Source organism: Mesitornis unicolor, unplaced genomic scaffold (assembly GCF_000695765.1).
Source record: "Mesitornis unicolor isolate BGI_N332 unplaced genomic scaffold, ASM69576v1 scaffold29549, whole genome shotgun sequence".
NCBI lineage: Eukaryota > Metazoa > Chordata > Aves > Mesitornithiformes > Mesitornithidae > Mesitornis > Mesitornis unicolor.
The window spans coordinates 20,458-40,397 of NW_010208466.1; the positions used below are offsets into that span (position 1 = coordinate 20,458).

The 19,940-nt window shown below is 39.4% G+C and overlaps 1 protein-coding gene across 1 annotated transcript in view; it reads right to left on the reverse strand.

The window, feature by feature from the left end:
* Positions 1–3,321: 3,321 nt before the first annotated feature.
* ITGA8 (integrin, alpha 8) overlaps positions 3,322–19,940 on the reverse strand; it is a gene marked incomplete at its 5' end in the record, with an annotated part of 104,283 nt that continues 87,664 nt past the window's right edge. The window contains 3 exons of the mRNA XM_010192522.1: positions 3,322–3,560; positions 4,850–4,972; positions 13,003–13,104. Of these exons, the coding sequence (XP_010190824.1) occupies positions 3,474–3,560; positions 4,850–4,972; positions 13,003–13,104 (312 nt within the window). The remainder of the gene's footprint in view (positions 3,561–4,849; positions 4,973–13,002; positions 13,105–19,940) is intronic.

The following is a 19,940-nucleotide window of genomic DNA, read 5'->3' on the forward strand; positions in this document are numbered from 1 at the left end:
ACCAGAAGATCCTTCTTCCTAATGGATTAAAAAATCACAGTGAAAAGGCAGAGAAAATCAGTGTCATTTTCAAGAGATGTGTGGGAAGCCCATAAAAGCTGTCAGGGCAAAAAAGTTGGAGAAGACAGAAAAAAAATGTAAATGGGCTACAGAACGGTGACAAGAAAAAAGTTCTTGTTAACAAACTGGTGGTTAAGTGAGAGTTGAATTTGCTAAATACATCTAAAGACTAAATCCATAAGTGACAACATATTCAAATGTACTGATCCCTATTATGTAAATTCTGAAATTTTCACTAATAAGAAAATGCTGCTTGACACTTGATACTCTTGAAAATGCTGTAGGGATGAAATAATGGGACAGCCTTTCTCAAACTCAGCAAGAAGCATGTGAAAGAAAAGATTAATGTCTCTCTGTTTATTAGACTGCTGTGGTGGTCATAGCAATAAACAGTTTTAAAAGTCCTCAGTTTATAAAGTAACCTCCTGTTTTTTTCTGCTCTCCAGACTACTCCTGCATTCTCAGCAATTATCAGCTCACTGCATACGTTTGGAAGTGTAAGGCTGAATTACTTGCACAGAAAGCTGCATTTAGTAACTCGTTACAAGGCTGACATCACTGAAACAAAAGTTCAGTCATGTAGGGATGTGGCAGAGGTTATCGTGCAGCACATTACTAATATACTGGGGGAAAGCTTATGTCAACTGCCTGCTGGTGTCCACATCCAGGATGCGATCTCCCCAGAGGATAAACACTCTTGGCAAGCACTGAAACCCAGAAATCTCCCTTGCAAAGCTGTTTGCAATTTGCAGCCAAACCTATCCACAAACATTGGGACCCAGGACTACAGTCCTTGACAGCACACGGCTCCAGACATTTCCATGGGGGAAGTTTAATCTACAAGGATGTAGAAATATAAAACAAAGTTTTGCTCAAAGTAACTGTTTGTCAGATCATGTGCCTCTAATTTGGTTTCCAGTGACATTACACAGCTGCAGCCAATGGATTCCAGCCAGGCACAGCAGTCACTGAGGTTCTTTTTGTTTTAAATTTAGTATCTGAACATATTTTGCCCATCATTAAAATGGAGAGTAATTGCTCAAAAGTGAACCATGGATGTTACAACTGCAAAGAACTTATTAGGTCACCTAGTCCCATCCTCAGAGCAATACAGAATTAAAAACACATTGCAACAAATATTAAACAGAACTGTGTTTGGTTTTGTTTCTTTTTTTTTCCTATTCTTTTTTTCTTTATTGTAATAATTAATCAGTATATTCAAAAGTTTAAAAAACAACCACAAATGCCAGTGTAAACATGCTTCAGGTATACAGCTAATATAAAATATTGCACATACAAAAGTCCTACGTTCAGTATCTCCTTATGGTGCTATTTCATCAGAGTAAGAGTTGTGCAGATGACGTGACTGTAATGAGCTAGCTCATCATATTTCTCAAGCTGCTACACACAACAGTTCAGTATTTACAAAAGCCAGAAGCTCGCTTTTTCATCAGAGGATGATTTTGCCTGGAATGCATGGGATACACAGGTGTGCAAATACGGGACAGGCTTGCTTTACGGTGGTATTTATCAGTTGATCTCTCTAGTCTACAAGGTGTCAGCTCAAACCCATTTTGAGGCAGAGGTCTGTTAATGGTTTTCTAGAGGGCTGGGAAGTGGTCAGGCTTCCCCAGGCGTCTCCTCCTCTCATCATAAATCTCATAGACACTGTATCTGACAAGCTAAAGACTGCATAAAGGTCTTGCAAATCTGCCTTAGGTATGAAGATGGAACACACCTGCTTAGGTTTTCTAGCTCCTGCTTGGATTTCACAGGTCAGCCTGCATGCAGGAAATGCTAAAACTGTAAAATGTCCCATCAGACTGACAGAAGTGACAATGTCTCATGGCTGGTCCTGTCCCAAAGTCTTCGGAGGCAGAAGGGCAGTAATCTACAAGGAGTCAAGCAGTGGCAGAATTGATGAGGCCATTTGCCAATTAAGAAGCTGAGATGGATTGGAAAGAAAGGGCACTCAAAGTGTGGGAAAGTTTCAGAAAATGAACAATCCCTCCTTAAGTTTACACAATATAGCTGACTTCATATGTACAGACAGGATAACTGGAAGACTCAAGCTTTCAGGCATAAATTTGGACAGATCCAGAGCTTAGAGGCCCTGCCGAGATTAGGACTATTTGCTGATTGAAGAGAAAGAATGAAGCCTCTCTTCTTCAGAACCCTTGATCCAGGGGGAAAAAAAAAATCTAAATGTGTATTTTCACTCCTTACCTCAAAATATCTTTCTTGCTTTTTGTTCATGCTTGGCTGGCTGGCATTCTCTTGTATTTTAGTATAAATACTAATCTTGCCCATCTTCCCTGCAAGACTTTGCTTAAGAAAGAATTATATTCAGTCCTAAACTTTGCTGAAATCAACACTTTAAATATGCTGCCATAAAAAAAAAGAAGGCAAAGACTTCTTTAAGTGAACACCACAAATTAAACAGAAGATGCAATGGGAGTAGCCATTCCATTTTAAGAGGCATTTCAACAATGTATCAGGGCAATAGCAAAGAAAATTGCAAAGCCCAAACCCCCTAAGCCTTCTCAATATCAACTGTGTGGCTATGATAATTTAAATCAGTGTTTCACAAATTACTGTATCCTGTGTCAGCCTGGCTTTAGTTATCTGGGTGTGATACTACCAGTTCTGGGTTGAAAGAGATACAACATGTACTTGTTTATCTTATGTCTCACCTTGTAAAACGTTGCATAAATCCTCTGCATTCCAGAACACCTTGTATCCAATAAAGATTTTGTGTGTACAATTGATTTACTTTTCTATTTACATGGAAGGTAAGCACATGATTTCTATTTTTAGACTTTCTTCTCTCAAAATCTAAGTTGATGATTATATCAGATACTTATCCTGAAAAGGTGGAAAAATAAATAATTGTGCCCTATCTATAAAGTTCTTTATAGATTACCTTTGTGTTTCAGAAGTACTTTCACAGTACTGATATACTGCTTGTCTCCCTGAGCCATAATTTCATAAAAGTTCTTATTCTTAGGGAGGTGTCAAAGGTACTCTGCACGATACAGTAGCATTCAGAAGTTTCATCCTGGTCCATCTTCTAGACAATACAGCAAAGCAAGCGTGCTCTCCTTGGGAGATTTGGGCTTGTTCTGGAAGCATCTCAGTATACCACACGTGTTCAAAAGCATCTGCTGAAATGTAGATTGACTGGGATACGGGATAAACATTCTCTTCAGTGGTGAGTGTGGTTGTAAGGCAGTGGTAAAGCTGCTTTCTTTGGCGAGGATGGCCATCATGTGGCATGTTCTCAGAACGTTTCATAGATTGGATTATGACACTTGCAGGTGCGCAGGAAGACTGGTGGAAGGAATCCTTCACTTGATCTTCATCGTGTTTCTAGTCTCAGGAAGGATTCTGACTTGAACTGTCACTCTCTTCCTCTATGCATCAGTAGTCTTGTTATTTGTCAGGTGTTCCCTGTCAGCCATGTCATCTTGAGGAGGTCGAGCTCTGTCAAAGAAGCCACACTGCAAAAAATAACCCACAGAAACAAAGGCGTCATGGTAAGACAACCACAGGAAGACTCAGCTGCAGTTTGATTCTTCACTCAGCCAACCTGAAAGGTTGGGTACAATCTATGGCAGACTGACAGATGGTGAACATTCTGTGTTTCTATTCAAAACGTTCCCTATGAAAAATTAAAGTTTCAGGTGCAAGGCATTGAGGTCCAAAGTATAGCTTTAAAAATTCAAATGACAGCTGTCGTTGCAGGAGATGTAAAGTTGGTCTGAATGCTGATACTGACTGAGAAAACTCCTAATTTCAGTTCAGCAAGACACTCATTCAGAAAAGATATTTAGACTGACAGACAGTAATAATAACAGAGGTGGAATATGTTGGGAAATGTATACAGCACAGTGTTGTGACCTAGACTAAAGATCACTAAAGATGAGATTTCTCTCCCCTAACTTTAACTGCCTAAAAGTTACCCTTTTGGTCAAAAGGTTGAAAGTTATGTAGGCTTCAAATGAGGTCAAAGAAGAGTACCACCAAAAGGTCATTCCTCTCATCCTCCCGTATTTCAGACATAGCTTTTTGCTGATGTTGTTAACTGATTAGGCGAACCTGGAAAATTAGCATAGGCTGGACACCTAACCCATAACCTTTAGGCAGCTAAAGACAGATAAGCCATAACCTAACCCATAACCTTTAGGCAGCTAAAGACAGATAAGCCATATCCTAACTTAATAAATTATTTTCTTTTTTTTAATGGGAACTGAGAGGATGGCGGAAAGCTACATTGGCTTCCTGCAATGTAGCAGTTTCCAGTAACTTGTCTTAAAATTTGTGAAGGGAGTGTAACGACCACACAGAACTAGAGAACTTTAAAAACAAAAGATGTGACATACTAATATAAAAGAAATCTTCTAAAAAATAATTCTCAAAGCTGGGAGTGTTATTACATGCTGACAAAAACTGGAAATTCCTGAAGTATTCAGAGAAAACAAAGTTAGACTCACTTCTTTTTGAACCTAAACATCCTGAAAAAGAGGAGCATAGGTCTTGGGAAACAGAGCCCATTTATAACCAGACTTTAATAATAAAGGAGGACTTTGAAAACAAGTTCCCTGCAAAAAGGTCAGTGACACGAGCATGTTAGAAATGCCAAAACAAAAAAGACACATGTGTATTGTTGCTTTTGCTTCAAACTGTTAAAGAACAAAAAAATCCAGCCTTTTTTCTTATCTGTTAGTATCTTCTAGTATCTTTCAGGGTTTTTTTTTAAGGCAACAGTAACAGTAGTAATGCAACATACCTTCCATAAAGCCAGGGTCAACATAGCTAGTACCAGCAGTCCAAGAAGTATTGCTAGTATTATAACCCATAAAGGGATTACAAAGGAGACATTTGGAGTGGACCAAATGACAGATGTTCTGATCTGAAATCAATACATTAAATGAACAAAAATTAAACAAGTAAAGCAAATCTGACAGTAGAATACAGAGGTTATAAGTGTTCACTTCAATAGCATTTTTCAGATTAGAAATGCACATTGCTTGGAAATCTCCCATGTTGGCTTCATTTACTGCAAGTTCCTTTCCACTTGTTCATGATAATTACTACAAATGGGATTCACACATATACAAACGTCTTGTTCTATCAGACATATGAATCATTTTCACTTTATATAGAGTAGCAAGAAATTTCCTTCTGTGCAGATGCTTCAAGAAAATTCAAGGAGCAAAGTTCTATTCACATGTAAACTGGTACAGCCTAGGCCAGTATAACTGACGTACACTGAATTGCTCTGAAACAATGGTTGACCTCAGCTCAAACTTTTAATTCAAACCACAGCAGATACCAGCTACATTATTCTTATTTTAATTTCTGCTGACACACCAGAACACATTTTTTCCTCTGACTTGCATCTCAGCTAAGCAGTCCAAAAATGAAACTCAAGCAGAGTGCATTGTCCCTGTGATAAAGCCTAATGCACAGTATGATGTTACACTGCTTAAAATAAGCCAGGCATACGGACTATTACCTAAATGGGAAATAAGCATGAAATGCTCACTCTCATTGTCTGAGGCTCTAGAAAGTGGCAAGTATGTGTATAGCATGAGTTATCCAAGGTTTTAATTGACATGGCAAACTTCTCTCTTCAGATCTTCATCCTGACGAAGAGTTACAATAACCCTTCTGTATTTCTCCTTCTGTAGCCACCCACATAAGCAACCTCCTCCTCGCTCTCTCTTCCATACCTTGTACCAAATTTCTTCTATGCTCTCAGACTCCACTTGGAAGGCTCCTTGTCAATCTCATAATTCAGTATTTGCACTCTCCCTGCTGCTCCCAAGTGGGAAGGAATGAGCCTGAGCTTTCCTTAGCTCCTCAGCCACAATTACGTCCCTTCAGTTTTAGTTTATTTTGTCAAACTTTCCTCTTTATTGTTAGCCTAGGAAGTTATTTCTCTCTGGGGTTTTCTGTTGGACCTTGCTCATTTACTCCTATTTTCCCTCAAACAGGATAAGTATGTGACAGATGGAAGTTATTTTCTTCACAACAAGATGAAATCGGCTTGCAAAGCAAACTGATGACACAAACTCTCAAATGATCTTCCTCTTCCATGCTCGAGCTGCAGTAGGAAATCTACTCTTCTTAAGAAGTTTCTTGGCTAGTGCCCAGATCCTGAACTGCACTCACTGCAAATTCTCTTTCTACTTGGTTTTTTTTTTTGTTTTTTTTTTTTTGCTATTACCTCACTGGTTGATGCACTTGAAATTTAGTGCAACATTAACTTGTTCACTCATGGAACAGCATCCTAAGTTTGAAGATTGGACACCTCTGTAGACCTGTTCAAAATCCATTACTGTGTCTCTTTTCTCCTTGAAGATTTCAGCCTTTCTGCAACATCTAGCCCTTTCCCACTTTTTCTCATGATCAGAAAACTCAGAGACACTGCCCAGTCCTTCTGGGGTCAGCACTTTAACCCTGACGTGTACCCTGAAGTGCCCGCAATGCTGGCCATACCATCACTGATCTAACAAACACATTCAGCTATTACACATCTCTAGTGTAGCTGTAGTTATTGCTCTAAAAGACTTCAGAAAGATAGCATACACAAAGAATAAATATGTTAGCCAATTAATGCAAGAAAAAAATATTTCAAAGCAAACAGAATTAGTGAAAAACCCTCATCTAATCCCACTGCAGGGATACCATTCCCTTCCCCAGCCTTTTCTTTGGGTTGCTTCTTAATCACTACAGAACTTCATAGGCATTAGATTCAGCAACAGCAGTGCTCATTTAGTAAGGACAAAATGTTTTTGAATGGCTCTCCTTGTGTCTCAGAGTGGTACTGTATCTGGCATTAAAATCCAAGGGCAGAGAAAATGAGAAAAAGGTCATCTGAACTGTCTGCAGAGATTCCTCCCAGAGTAAAGCCAGTTAAGGACAAGGATGAATGCAAGTCAAAGGCTTATCTGGCCAGGGAAATCAGAGGGGATGCAGACATGATGGGCTGCACAAAGCCTGCAGCATGCAATGAACTCAGCTGTCCAAGGAAGAAAGCATCTTCCTTCTACAGCTTTAAAATCCTCATGAATGTTGCCCTGAGGCAAGCCTTGAAGACCTGATCACATATAGCACAAGATTTGGGAAGTGATGACAAAAATTCAAAGAGTCCCAAGACAAGAGAAAAATGAGATTGATTAAAAAAACCCAACTCATCCAGACTGTGCACTTTCTCTGCTGGGAAAGGCTGTAGTACCACAAGAAAGAAATTACAATTTTTTAAAATACTATTTAAAAAGGATCTGGAACTATCAACATAGTGTACAAACCTTACTTATGTAAGGTTTGAGCTTCACTACAGTTTTTGTTCTAACACTGTCACTGTCTGAGGATGTTGCTGTGGAGCTGGAGCAGTAAAGTGATAAACCACTTATCACAATTTTAACAAATATTTGTAAACAACAGCAAAAAGTAAACCCAAGCAGGGCTTTCTGTCCTCTCGAGTTTGACAGAATGACTGACTCAATTTTACATCAAGATCAAACCCAAGGGAAGACTAATTTACTTGCAAAAATTTGATTTAGCTATTTCTGGTATTGACAGCTTGAACCAAATTCTTAGGTGGCATAAAGTGACCAAGATAAATGCAACAGGAAATGGAGTCAGCATCACATCTCTGGTCTGGACTGTACAACATCAGCAAACCAGAACAAAAAGACTCTGGCAAGCTGCTGGACATCTACGGATTGATTGGTAGAGGGACAACCTTCTGAAACTGCACATCCCAAATATGGAAATAATCAGAATGGGCAGGTACTTCTGTAGGGAGGATTTTTTCTTTACAGATTTCTTAAGACAGCATTTGACTGAACCACATCTCTCTCCTTGGGCACCAAGTCTACTTTCATCCAATCTAAAGCAACTGCTTCAGCAACACAGGTGCTCTCAGATGGGGCAAAACTGAGAAGCTGCCTGGTGTTGTCTAGGATCTGAATTGTGCATCAGGCTGCCTAATGATTGCACACACAGCAATTTGACTCTTAACTAATGTGCTTCAGTTCACTGTTAAAAATTAGGTGGGGTCAATCCAGACCTCAAAGCATAAAATCAGCATAAACAGCCAATTTCATAAAGGCCAGTGGATTCATTAGGCTTTGGAGAAAGCTGATAGTAGTGTATGCAACAACCTATGAAGACCTTCCATGTCTTCTTTTATGCACCGCTTCCTGGATGTTTGCTGCATTCGCGTGTTGTGCTTTCTTTCCTCTTAGGCTGTGAAAACAATAAGGCAACCTAGCCCTTCTTGTGATACCTGTGGAGCACCTATCAGCATGGCTCCAGATAAGGACATATGGGCCTTCCTGAGGACACACTGTAAGCAGCAATGTGTAGCAGTGCTCAGCCTTTCTTGTAGTGCATGGGTTCATAATCCTCTCTCCCTTCTTCCTTCTGTCATTCTGCCTTTACAGACAGAGTGCAATTTACAGTGTAATGTCAGTAGCTCAACTGGAGTCTGACAAATATTGGGAAGTAAACAAGAAACCATAATCTTATAGAAGTGCAGAGTGTCATGTTTATAATCCTTAGATTATCAGCAATGAGTAAATCAGACAGCAGAAATTAGGTCTATCCTAAGCAGAATGCTGCTGCAAAGCTGCTGCATCTCTCTTCTCTTGTAGCAGGAGTGAGGCCAGTGGCTAATTAAATATTTGCCTGCTAAAATCTTAAAACCATCTTGTCTCATCCATGCTCTTTTCCCATGAATCCTTCTTTGTCTTAGGATTTTGAAAGCAAGGGAAGGGCTGTACTAAGTGTTTGAGGTTTATTTCCTGAGCAGAGGATTATATGTAGTCATCAGTCTCACTCCTGCCTGCAAGCATTACCAGAAGACTGTAACACCCCTGGGCTGCCTCCTTTTATACTCTACACAAAGACTTGCAGGGCTCCTAATGCAATTCCTGGTGAGCAGCTTGACACTGCAAGTCCTGAACACCCACAGAGTTGAGGCAGAAGTTGGAAGGGAAGAAACAAACAAAGCATCCCTTCAGCACTGCCTGCCTCGTTTCACCATTTCCACAGAAGACTGTCCCTCCTCCACCCCATGCTGTCCACACCAGTTCTACATATGATTTTGATTTAAGACAAGTTTGCATTATTCAGCTTGGATTTCTGTTCTCCATGTGGTAGGTTTAGTACTGCAGGATCAGAGCCAGAGAACATTTTGAGGGGGATTTATCTGTTTCCATCTAAGGTGGCCAATATGAAGAAGTGGAATTTTTACACGAGTGATGCATGTTGGCTTTCCCCTCTATTCAGGGCTAGAAGGCTTTCTTATACTGAACACTGAAAACAGTGGTTGCCTCTCTGTCAGGCTGGTGACTTGAGAGAAGCCATCTGACTGTTGCCCTCTCACACTGCTGAAGTTCTCACACCTTTTGTATGCAAAGGGATGACAAAGAATGCCATCTGGCTCCAGCACCCAGATAAGAGTGAAGCCAACCTGGAAGTTACAGACAGAGCATTTTCCTGCTATGGGAAATAAAATCCAAGCTTGTCTTAGCACAGATGCTGTCTGGTAGATAGTCTTAACTTCAGAATTACTGTTGTGGTTCTACTTGTCGCACATGGAAAGTAATTCCATGTGGGGATTTCTGTTTTCCTTTTTTTTTTTTTGAGATAAATATTAAGGTTTTTGCCACTGGTTTTCATAGTTTAGATTCTTCTCCTGATTTTGGTGCTACTCAACGCAGCTTCAAAATTGTCTTTGTTTCCACTGGAAGACAGCACAAGGCAGAGAGGAGCCTGTGTGGTAAGCTGCTGGTTCATCACCAGGCCTTTGTAGACAGATGGGAATTAGGTTTTACTGGTACAAACATTCAGCATCCATGATCAGAGTTTGGTGTCTGCTACTGAGATTCTCACAATGCTATTTTTTCCCTCCTGTCCTTTAAAAGACATACTTAAAAATAAAAACAACTTCTCCATAATTTAATCTACTACTTTAAGAAACAGTAGCTAATTTAATATTGTTCTAATGCTACCACTTTTACTGCCCATGATGACCTTCCTCTAATCTTTAGTCATTTTGTTTACAGTCTGAGAAACAGGAACTCTTTAGTACTCCTACATGTTCCCATTCAACCTTGGCAGCATGATGTTCTTGTATGCTCTGGAAAAATGCTCAAATAAGAATGTAAAAGCTCGCTTGAGCTTGGAGTAATGATTAATACTGACATCTATGTTCACACTTTACAAATGTTTGTGCAAATATATTACATACGGAATATAAGTACATTAAAAGTGAAAGTACCAACACAATGTAATAGCTACAAAAAGAGTTACAAGAGTTAGCCTGAAACCAGTTTTACTCACTGTAGGACACTGGTCAAACAGTTTAGACTAAAGGCATCCCCTTTGAAGATTCTATCAAACATTTAAGAAAAGCAATCACATTTTATTAAATTCCAAAACTCGCTCAAGGATCATAAATTAAAACTGAACAAATTACTGCTTATTCTAACTCTGTACTTTTTATTATAAAGTACTGTTTTACCTTGCACACATCAACTGGGATAGTATTACTTACCATAATAATAACTCAGAAAAAATGTCAATCTTCTCTAGAATGGTACAGCAAGAAAATCCAACCAGCAGCACAATATACAGTTGTAATACCAAGCCCATCAAAATTAACAGAAATACTTTTATTGATGTAATTGTATTTTGGTTTAAACTCCACTAAGTTCCAAGCTAATTTTCTCTTTGATGCCATTTTCACTCTAATGTTTTAATGTCAAAGATTCAGATTTTCTTACATTTACATAACCTTTCACATACCCTTGTATCATGACCCTCTGATCAAGATATAGACCTATATTCCATGATGGTGGAAATAAAGACCTCAGTGCTGCAAATATGACTACATGACTCTGTAAGTTACTGATGTGTACAGGATTATTCTTGCCATTAAAATTAAATACACGTATCAGCCTGCATAATTGGAACCCAGCACTGTATGTGTTAAATGAAGGACATACGATGTGTTCTTTTGGAATATATTCTCTTCACTATATAAACTGCAAAGTGTTAGCTGATTATTAAATATAAACTTTTGACAATTAATTTTAAAATATTAAAATCTTTATTCCACTTCCATTGTTTGAAAGAAAACCATAAACTTCCACATAAATCTTTTGAAAACTTTTAAAACACAATCAGTGATCTTTTTCAGAAGGAGCAAAAATATTAAGCATTGCCCAACTTCAAGCAAATATTTCTTCTTATAAGTGGAACATCAAAAGAGCTTGTGCATATAACACATCAAGCTGTAGAGCTGGCAAGCATCCACTGCCATGTCCACATATAAAACGACATAAAAGCGCTATCATTTTTCAACATTTTACAGTTGCCATTACAGCCATTTTGCTGTAAATCATCTGCAGCAAGTAACAAGCATTTTACTGGCTGGAGTAAGAGAATAAAATGCTTATCTGATCATTTGGGAAATCATCTGACACTTGTTGAGAACAGCAGGCTATCACCTGGGGTAAAGCATTTCAGCTCAGATGAAGGCACCACTCTCAACAGAGCTCTGCTCAACATGTGTTTCTGGTATGGAACACATGCTGCAAGAAAACAAAAAGAGCCTGCGTATATCTGTCAGCTTGGAGCCTTTGAACCTTTCTGGATGAATACTGTATTAAACATCGCATCTCTCTGGTGAAATCATGGTTCTCCTAAAGTTAGAGGCTGGAGACACTGAGTGTATAGGACCAAGATTTCACCTTGTGTCTTCCCAGAGCAAGTATCAATCAACCACTCAACCTGTGCTTGTTCAAAACAAAACTTTACAGCTTGTATCCTCTAAAATACATTCAATGTAAGCTGTAAAGTGTATTATTATGTTGGTTCTCCATAAAAGAAAATATTCTGTTCCCTACTAGTACATCTCAACAAACTGGTATGATGTATTTACACCAGAATTTAACTTGGAAAAGTCTGTACTGAGCTTATCTTTTAAAAGAAGTAATGTAAATTATAAATCTTTATAATGATAAGAACAATAAGCCTTCACATTTCAGATTACTCTTATACAAGGATCAGATTTTGCACTCATATTTTATGTTTTTCCATCATTAATGAGAAAATAACGATTTTTAACCATGGTATTAGACATAATAAGAAGCAGTCTTCTTTAAATTGCTCCCCAAACTCGATGCTTTGGCAATTAAATTAAACAAAACAATTAAATCAAACTTAGGTCTCCAAGATTAATTTTTCATATAATAATCCAGGGTCATATAAATCTTGCTCTGAAAATAAAGCAAATGCTTTAGTATCTATCTATCTATCTATCTATCTATCTATCTATCTATCTATTGCAGTTGTGGAGATTACCAGGTAATTTCATGTCTTGCACCTAATATGCTGTGAGGTGGAAACCCTAGAGAGTCACGCAAACCTTTCTGCAAATCACGGTATCAGAGAAGCTTAATAGAGGTAAGAGATAAGTTGCCATAGATGATCCATAAGCTTGTGTGAGAGAACTGCTGACTGGGAGAAAAGTGAAATCTCTAAACCTGACAGAAACAAGATTTTGGATTTTGCACAGAAATTTCCTCCAGATCTATTTTTACCACAAAGAAGGTAACTGGACACTTCCTTTCACAGTTTTGTTGGTTTTTTTCTGAGTGAAAAGTCCATCCTGATTGCAACAAAGCAGTCTGCACATTAATGCAGCAAGAAATTATTTCAAAAACTGGATTAGTATTATATATCACCAACTTCCACAGAAAGCAATGAAGGTATTTCCTTTAGGTATTATTTCAGGAATTTACACTAGAAACACAGGAAAGACTGATCTCAATATTTTTCATCTATAAAAACTTTCACAGCTGTGATCCAAATGACCAAATACATGTGCTTCACACAAAGATCTAATTTTCAGATACTTACTGCTATGCTTCCCTTGGGGAGCTTTGCTGGTTGCACTTTGTATGGCATGCTCTTGACTTCGAAGGACACATTGGAAGAAAGAGTATAGAGATCATTCTTTCTCTGAAATAATATTAAAAAGAAATTATTTAAAAATATGTTTATACTTGAATTGTTATGAGAAATAAGCAGAGAAAAAACACAGAGCACTGATTTCCCAAGGCAAAGATGGTTTCTTCTGGTAAAGGGTACAGCAACCCTAGGACCTGTCTGTCCATGAGACCAACACATAATAAAGCATAAAGCTGAAATGCAAAGACAGCATGTTCAAATGCGGAAGAAATGTTAGATATGCAGAAAGACACATACATTTGTTTCTCATATTTCTCTATGAAAGAATTCAACACAGTATTTGACTACTGATTTACGGAACGACAGAGCCTTGTTAGTAAAGCAGTCTTTCATTTTGGCACCTGCTTCTTACAGTCCAGTGCATTTGGAATGTCACTGTCACTTCCTAAAAACCCTCTTGCAAAACTCTCCTTCCTTCTACTTCTCACACATTTAGGAGTTCTGCTCCATTGACAAGACTTGGTTCCTATATGATTACTCAACACCTTTTCTTCCCTGCTAATGTTTTGATCTGGAACTTACTGTTGCATCAAAGGTGTAAACCCTTTCTAAAAATTACTTTTCCCCTTACAGCTGTTTTGTGGAGCAAAGACTGAGGTAAGAAGACCCCATGATAATTTGGGCTACTGTTTTTTTTCCTTACTGATGGAGAAAGGTTTGTTTGTGAACACAACCTGAAATAAGCACAACCTAAACCTGGGAGCTGATTTGGAGTTGGATGACCATGGCCCAACTGAAAGTTTTCACAAAACTGCTGAGGTTGGAAGGCACCTGTGGAGATTGTCTACTCCAACCACATGCTCAGAGCAGGGTCAACTAGCACAATATGCTCAGAGCCATGTCCAGTTGGGTTTTGAGTATCTCTAAGAATGGATACTTCACAAACTCTAAGAGCAACCTATTCCAACATTTAACCACAGCAATCTTTTTTTCTTATGTTTAAATGGAACTCCCTGTATTTCAATCTGTGATTCTTCCCTCTTCTTCTGTTACTGGGTATCATTGAGAAGAGCTTGGCTCTGCCTTCATCACTCCCTCCTACAGATGTCTATACAGACTGATAATGTCCCGCCTGAACCTTCTCTTCTTCAGACTGGACAGTCTCAGCTCTCTCAGACTCTCGTTGTGTTTCAGATACTCCAAGCCCTTAATCATTGTTGTGGCCCTTGGCTGGACTTGCTCCAGTATGTCTGTGTCTCACTTGCCCCAGGGAACCCAGGACTGGACAAAGCACTCCAGATCTGTCTCTTCAGTGCTCAGTAGAGAGGAAGAGTCACCTCCCTTGACCTGCTGGCAATCCTCTTCCTAATGCAGGCCAAGAGACTGTCAACTTCCTTTGCTGCAAGGGCACATACAGTGGGCTCATGTTCAACTTGGTGTCCATCAAGACCTCAAGATCTTTTGCTAGAACACTGCCTTCAGTCTGGTTGGCCCCCAGCCTGTACTGGTGCATAGGGTTATTCCTCCTGTAGTACAGGACTTTGCATTTTTCTTTGTCACACTTCATTAAATTCCTGCCAACCCACTTCTCTGAGTTCTCACTTCAGAGTCCAGGACTCTGAAAGGCAGTACAACCATCTGGTCTATGAACCACTCCTTTCACTTTTCTATCATCTGCAAACTTGCTGAGAGTGTACTCTGTCCCATTATCTAAGTCATTAATGATGTTAAACAGTATTGACCCCTGGGGTACACCATTAGTGACGGACCTCCGGTTGGACTGCATGCTGCTGATCACAGCACTTTAAGCCTGGCAGTTCAGTTTTGAATCCAGTTCTCTGTCCACCTGTCTTCATTCATTTCGATAGTGTCAAAAACCTTGCTAAAGCCAAGATAAAAAAACAATGACTGCTCTCCCCTTGTCCACCAAGATGAACTTCATTTTTCTCTTTGCAGAAGGCTATCAGGTTGGTCAAGCATGATTTTCTCTTTGTAAATACACACTGACAGCTCCCAATCACCTTTTTGTTCTTCAGATGTTTGCAAATGGCTTCCAGTTTGGGGTTTTTTTCCTGTAATTTTATCAGGGATTGAAATGAGGCTGACTGGCCTGTAGTTCTCTGGAACCTCCTTCTTGAAGATAGGTGTGACACTGGCTTCCTTCCAGTCCTCAGGATCTTCCTCCAATCACCATGATCTTTCATAATTGCGAGTGGTCTTGCACAGACACTGGCCAGCTGCCTCAACATTTGTAGGTGTATCCTATCAGGTTCCTTGGAATCCTGTCTGTTCAATCTGTTCAAGTGTTCCCCTAACCTGATATTCCTCCACTGAAGATAAATGCTGATTGCTGCAGGTCTTCTGTCTGGTTGAGAGGCCTTGGATTACTGTATGCAGATTTTACCAGTAAAGACCAAAGTTAAGGAGGCTGTAACTCAGCCTCTTCCATGTACCATTCAGAAGATGCATATTTTCCGTAGCCTTCCTCTTGCTGCTGGTGTACTTATAGAAGCTTCCTTCATGCCCTTCAAGTCCCTTGCTAGACTCAGCTCCTGGTGGGCTTTTACCTTCCTAACTCTGTCCCTGCATGCTTGGACAGTGTCTCTATATTCCCAACCCAGCCCCTGCACTGGGTCAATTGACTGCTTCCACCTCTTTGATGTTTCCTTTCTATGTTTGACTTTCTGCATGTCAGGACGGACAGTTCTTGAACTTAAAGCAGGTGATCCTGGAGTATCACTAGTTCTCCTGGACTCCTCTTTTCTTGAGGATCATCTCCCATGGAGTTCTTTCAAGTAGATCCCTGAAAAGTCTGCTCTGCTGAGGTCCAGGGTTGTAGTTCTGGTATTCGCCTTGTCGAATCTGTCTTATTTTCAAAAAACTAGTTTTCTTTTCAAATATGTGAGTGTTTACTGGTGACATGAAGCCAGCACATTTATTGCCTTCTGGAACTAATTTGGCCATGCCATATTTTTGTTCTTTTAAAATACTGAGAGCAGCTGAATGTTTATTATCAAAACATTTAACCTCTCCTTGTGGCTTATATTAGAAATGAGCAATATCAAGAAAACTGCCTCAAATGACTACACGGGGATAGTCAGATCAGCTCCTTAACAGAGATGGCATCTAATGAAAGGGAACTACCTTTTCTATTAACAGTGTTTGAAATGAAAAATTAGACTGTATTAATATTGGACTTGGCAAGTAAGTATTCTGTATACACTTTCATGATGCTGAATATGTATGAGATGGTCTTCAGAAAAATATTTTTTCCTTATCACTCTAATTATTTTCCATTTTCAGACTCAAGCCAGTCTTCATCTTTTATTCTACAGCACTAGACTTCTCACACAGTCCCAGCATGTTTCTGTAACTGTGCAATGATTTGCATTCAGAAAAAAGGACTGAAAAAAGCCTTAAGTTTTCAATTCATAGCAGTTCATATTAAGCAAGATTCTGGATATGATTTATATGATTTATAAAGGTAATCTATAATGGAGAGAGCAGGACATGTTATATTATATTAATGAAGTAGGCATTAGACATGTAGCCTGATTGGCTAAGGTACAGTAAAGGCATTAACTCCATTGAAATATCATATAAAGGAAACACAGCACTCATGGAAAAACAAATCCCTTCACCTACTATACATGACTTATTTCATTTTTAGCTTATATCAGCAATAAGAACATCAGAGGAGGGTATTTCCTGTGGATTAATTCTTGGCTGGGGTGAATAACCTTGGGTTGTGCTCACAGCTATCAACTCCTAGTTGTGATAGAACAAGGGGCAACGATTTAAACTAAAAGAGGGCAGATTTAGACTAGATATAAGGAAGACATTTTTTACAATGAGGGTGGTGAGACACTGGACCAGGTTGCTCAGAGTGGTGGTAGATGCCCCATGCCTGCAGACATTCAAGGTCAGGTTGGACAGGGCTCTGATCAACCTGATCTAGCTAAAGATGTCACTGCTCACTGCAGGGGGGTGGACTAGATGACTTTTAAAGGTCCTGCCCAACCCAAACTATTCTGTGACCCTTCAACAGGCTCCTGGATATGCTGCACATCTCCACTGCTTTACAGGAATGGAGAATACAAAAGACTAGAGAGTATTTTCCTGTATCCACAGAACTATGTGTTTGTGGCAAAGGGCTTTAGAACAATTACTGTGGTCAGCATCAGTTGCAAACAGGATTTTTGGTTGTACCAACACCTTGGAAATACAGGCAGCTGTCTCTCCAGCCATGTTTACAGTTCTCAAGTCATTTGTGAGAAACAGCATTTCTTTACCATATCATTTTTTAAACAGCATATGTTTAAATAATCAATGTTTACTGTAAGCAGCAGGACCTGTGGTTTGGAAGTCCTAGCTACATTGATGTTTTGAGGTTCCCTTGAGGTAGAAGCAGCAGAGCCTGCTCTTGTGCACATCACTGAGACAGCTGTTTGCCAATATTCTTGTAAGTAGGTAAAACATCTCCATCCCTTGTGTTGCTTGGATGATAGATCCCTGCTGGTGTATTCATTAAGGATTCTCTCTCGCTACACACTTTTCTTTTACAAATAGATTTTTCAACTGAAGCCTTTGTTTACTTTAACAGTTGTGAAACAAAGCAGCAACCATAAATGAAGGAAAGCGTTTCCAATAAATATTCAGTGCGGTGTTTCCCTAAGTACAGTTGGGACAAACAGCAATAATGTGGGTAGTTCTGGGAAATCTGGACAATTTTAAGGAGAGTTCTCCAGGCTCCAGTGGAATGCTGGTGGTTTCTGCAGGAAGCTCAACCAAAGACCTGAAGACTCTGCAAAGCATCTCTAAGGCATGTGGAGGCATCTCAGTCAGAGTAGACTAAAATGCAGGGACAAATCTGGACCACAGGGAGCTAGACTGAGGGTAGGAGGAACAAAACCTTTAGCAGCTTAAAGAAGTCTGCCTTGTCATTGCTCTTCCGCAGGTTTGAAGAGTTTAACTACTGGGGAGACTCCCCAGAATGTCTTTGTCCCATTGCCTCTATGGAGCATTGTTCAACTTCTCTGAAATACTTTTTTTCTGGTTAGATGTAGCCTGGTGAAGTCACCTGAACTGAAGGGCATGCACTTATTCTACTGCAAGCTGCAGTGGAATTTTCCCCCCAGAACTTACGTCTGTTGCATAGAATTCAGTACTGTTACAACAATAGCAGCCCTGCTTGATTAAAACTCGTTTCCCTTCGTGTCTGCTGGAGTCTGGCACATTTTAGAGACAAAAGGGTAAGCAATATGGTGTTACCTTTTAAATATATGCTTTGGGAATTCATTAGCTGGCGTTCTTTGACCCACAATTCCAAAGACCTGAACTACTGCCAACAAACAGAGTAGCTTACATAAATGCTGAGAGTAGAGGTCATACAACTATTTGTTCTTTTATTCATTTGTTAAAAAAATGCATGTATGACTCTGGGCATGGTTAAAAAGTATCTGTGCTATTTGTAAGAGGGTATATCCACCCAAATGTATCTGTGACTGAAGACAACACAACTCTTCTGAAAATCAACACATCCTCATCATTAACTTCTTACACTTCACATATTATATGTTTTACATTAATTTAAACAGACTATTTTAAATTATAAGAGGCAGATACTTTGTTGGGATTTCAGAAGGCTTTAACATGCAGATTTTCATGGTTATCGATGTAAGGTGTTTCTTTCTTCATATACCTAACATTACCTACACTTACAGCCTATCTAGCAAGAGTCTCATGTTCTGTTCATTAATATTTTGGTATTATTTTAAATAACAGTGAATGAAAACAAAATGAGGCCACACCCAAAAACCATGCAGCCAGTTCAGCCCAGTGCCAAGGTCTCTTTCTTTCTAGCCTTCATTCCACATAAACAGTCAAAGCCAGCATAATACAGCATAATACAATATTTTTGGCCACACACTTTTTTTTCCACTTATTTTGTTTTTTCAAATAAAACAGTTGTTTGACTTAAAGGCAAGCTTCTCTGATGACTTCCTCCTTTTGTTATTATATGTGGCTTGAAGGGCAGTGCATTAAGCTATGACTTTTAATTCTCAGTCTGAATTAGAGTTCTCTACTTAAACTTCCATATATGGCTTATATATGGCAATAAGTGAGTGACCAAGATCCCTTTCTCACTAGTTTTTCTGATGCTTCCTTTCTTCTTTCCACAGATAGGGAATTTAGGCTGGCTGCAGATTTATGCTTTGAAAACACTAAGCAAGCTTCCCTTGACTGAGATGTTTTCCACTGGGCACAGAAAGAGGTTCTGTGCTGAGGACAGAAACTGTTGTTCCTTGGGGTCATATGCGACTTTACAGATGGAATAATTGCTCCAACAGTAAAGAGGAGGGGAAGAAAAGGCATTCAATAAAGGAGTCTGTACAAGAGTTAAATTTGTCACCTGTCTTGGACCACCCTCACCAGTCCACCTCTCTTCTGACTTCCAAGCCTCTACCAACATGCGTGTGCTGCACAGAGGGCAGCCCGTGGAGCCCACCGCACTGGTTATCTGCACTCCGCCTCCAACAGCCTTCGTACAGCTAAAATGAATCCTAGTCCCAAAAGGATCTCTAATTGGCCTAGAGAATTTCTACCACACTAAAGAGTCTCTGAGTTCAGTAGTAACATATGGAGATGCACAACAACATTTCTCATCAAGGAAGAACAAGGTAAAGGGAGATGAGAGGACTGAGAGGACTTCTAGCTGATGGCCCAAAATAACAAGGTATTACATCAGGCTCTTTCTTATTTTCTATACTGTTCCAGACCTCTCAGTTTCTAAACACCAGGAGAGAAACAATACAATTATATTCAACAACATTAAAAGACTTTAAAAGAAATGTCAAACCTCTTGGGAACCTTGCACACCCTCTGTG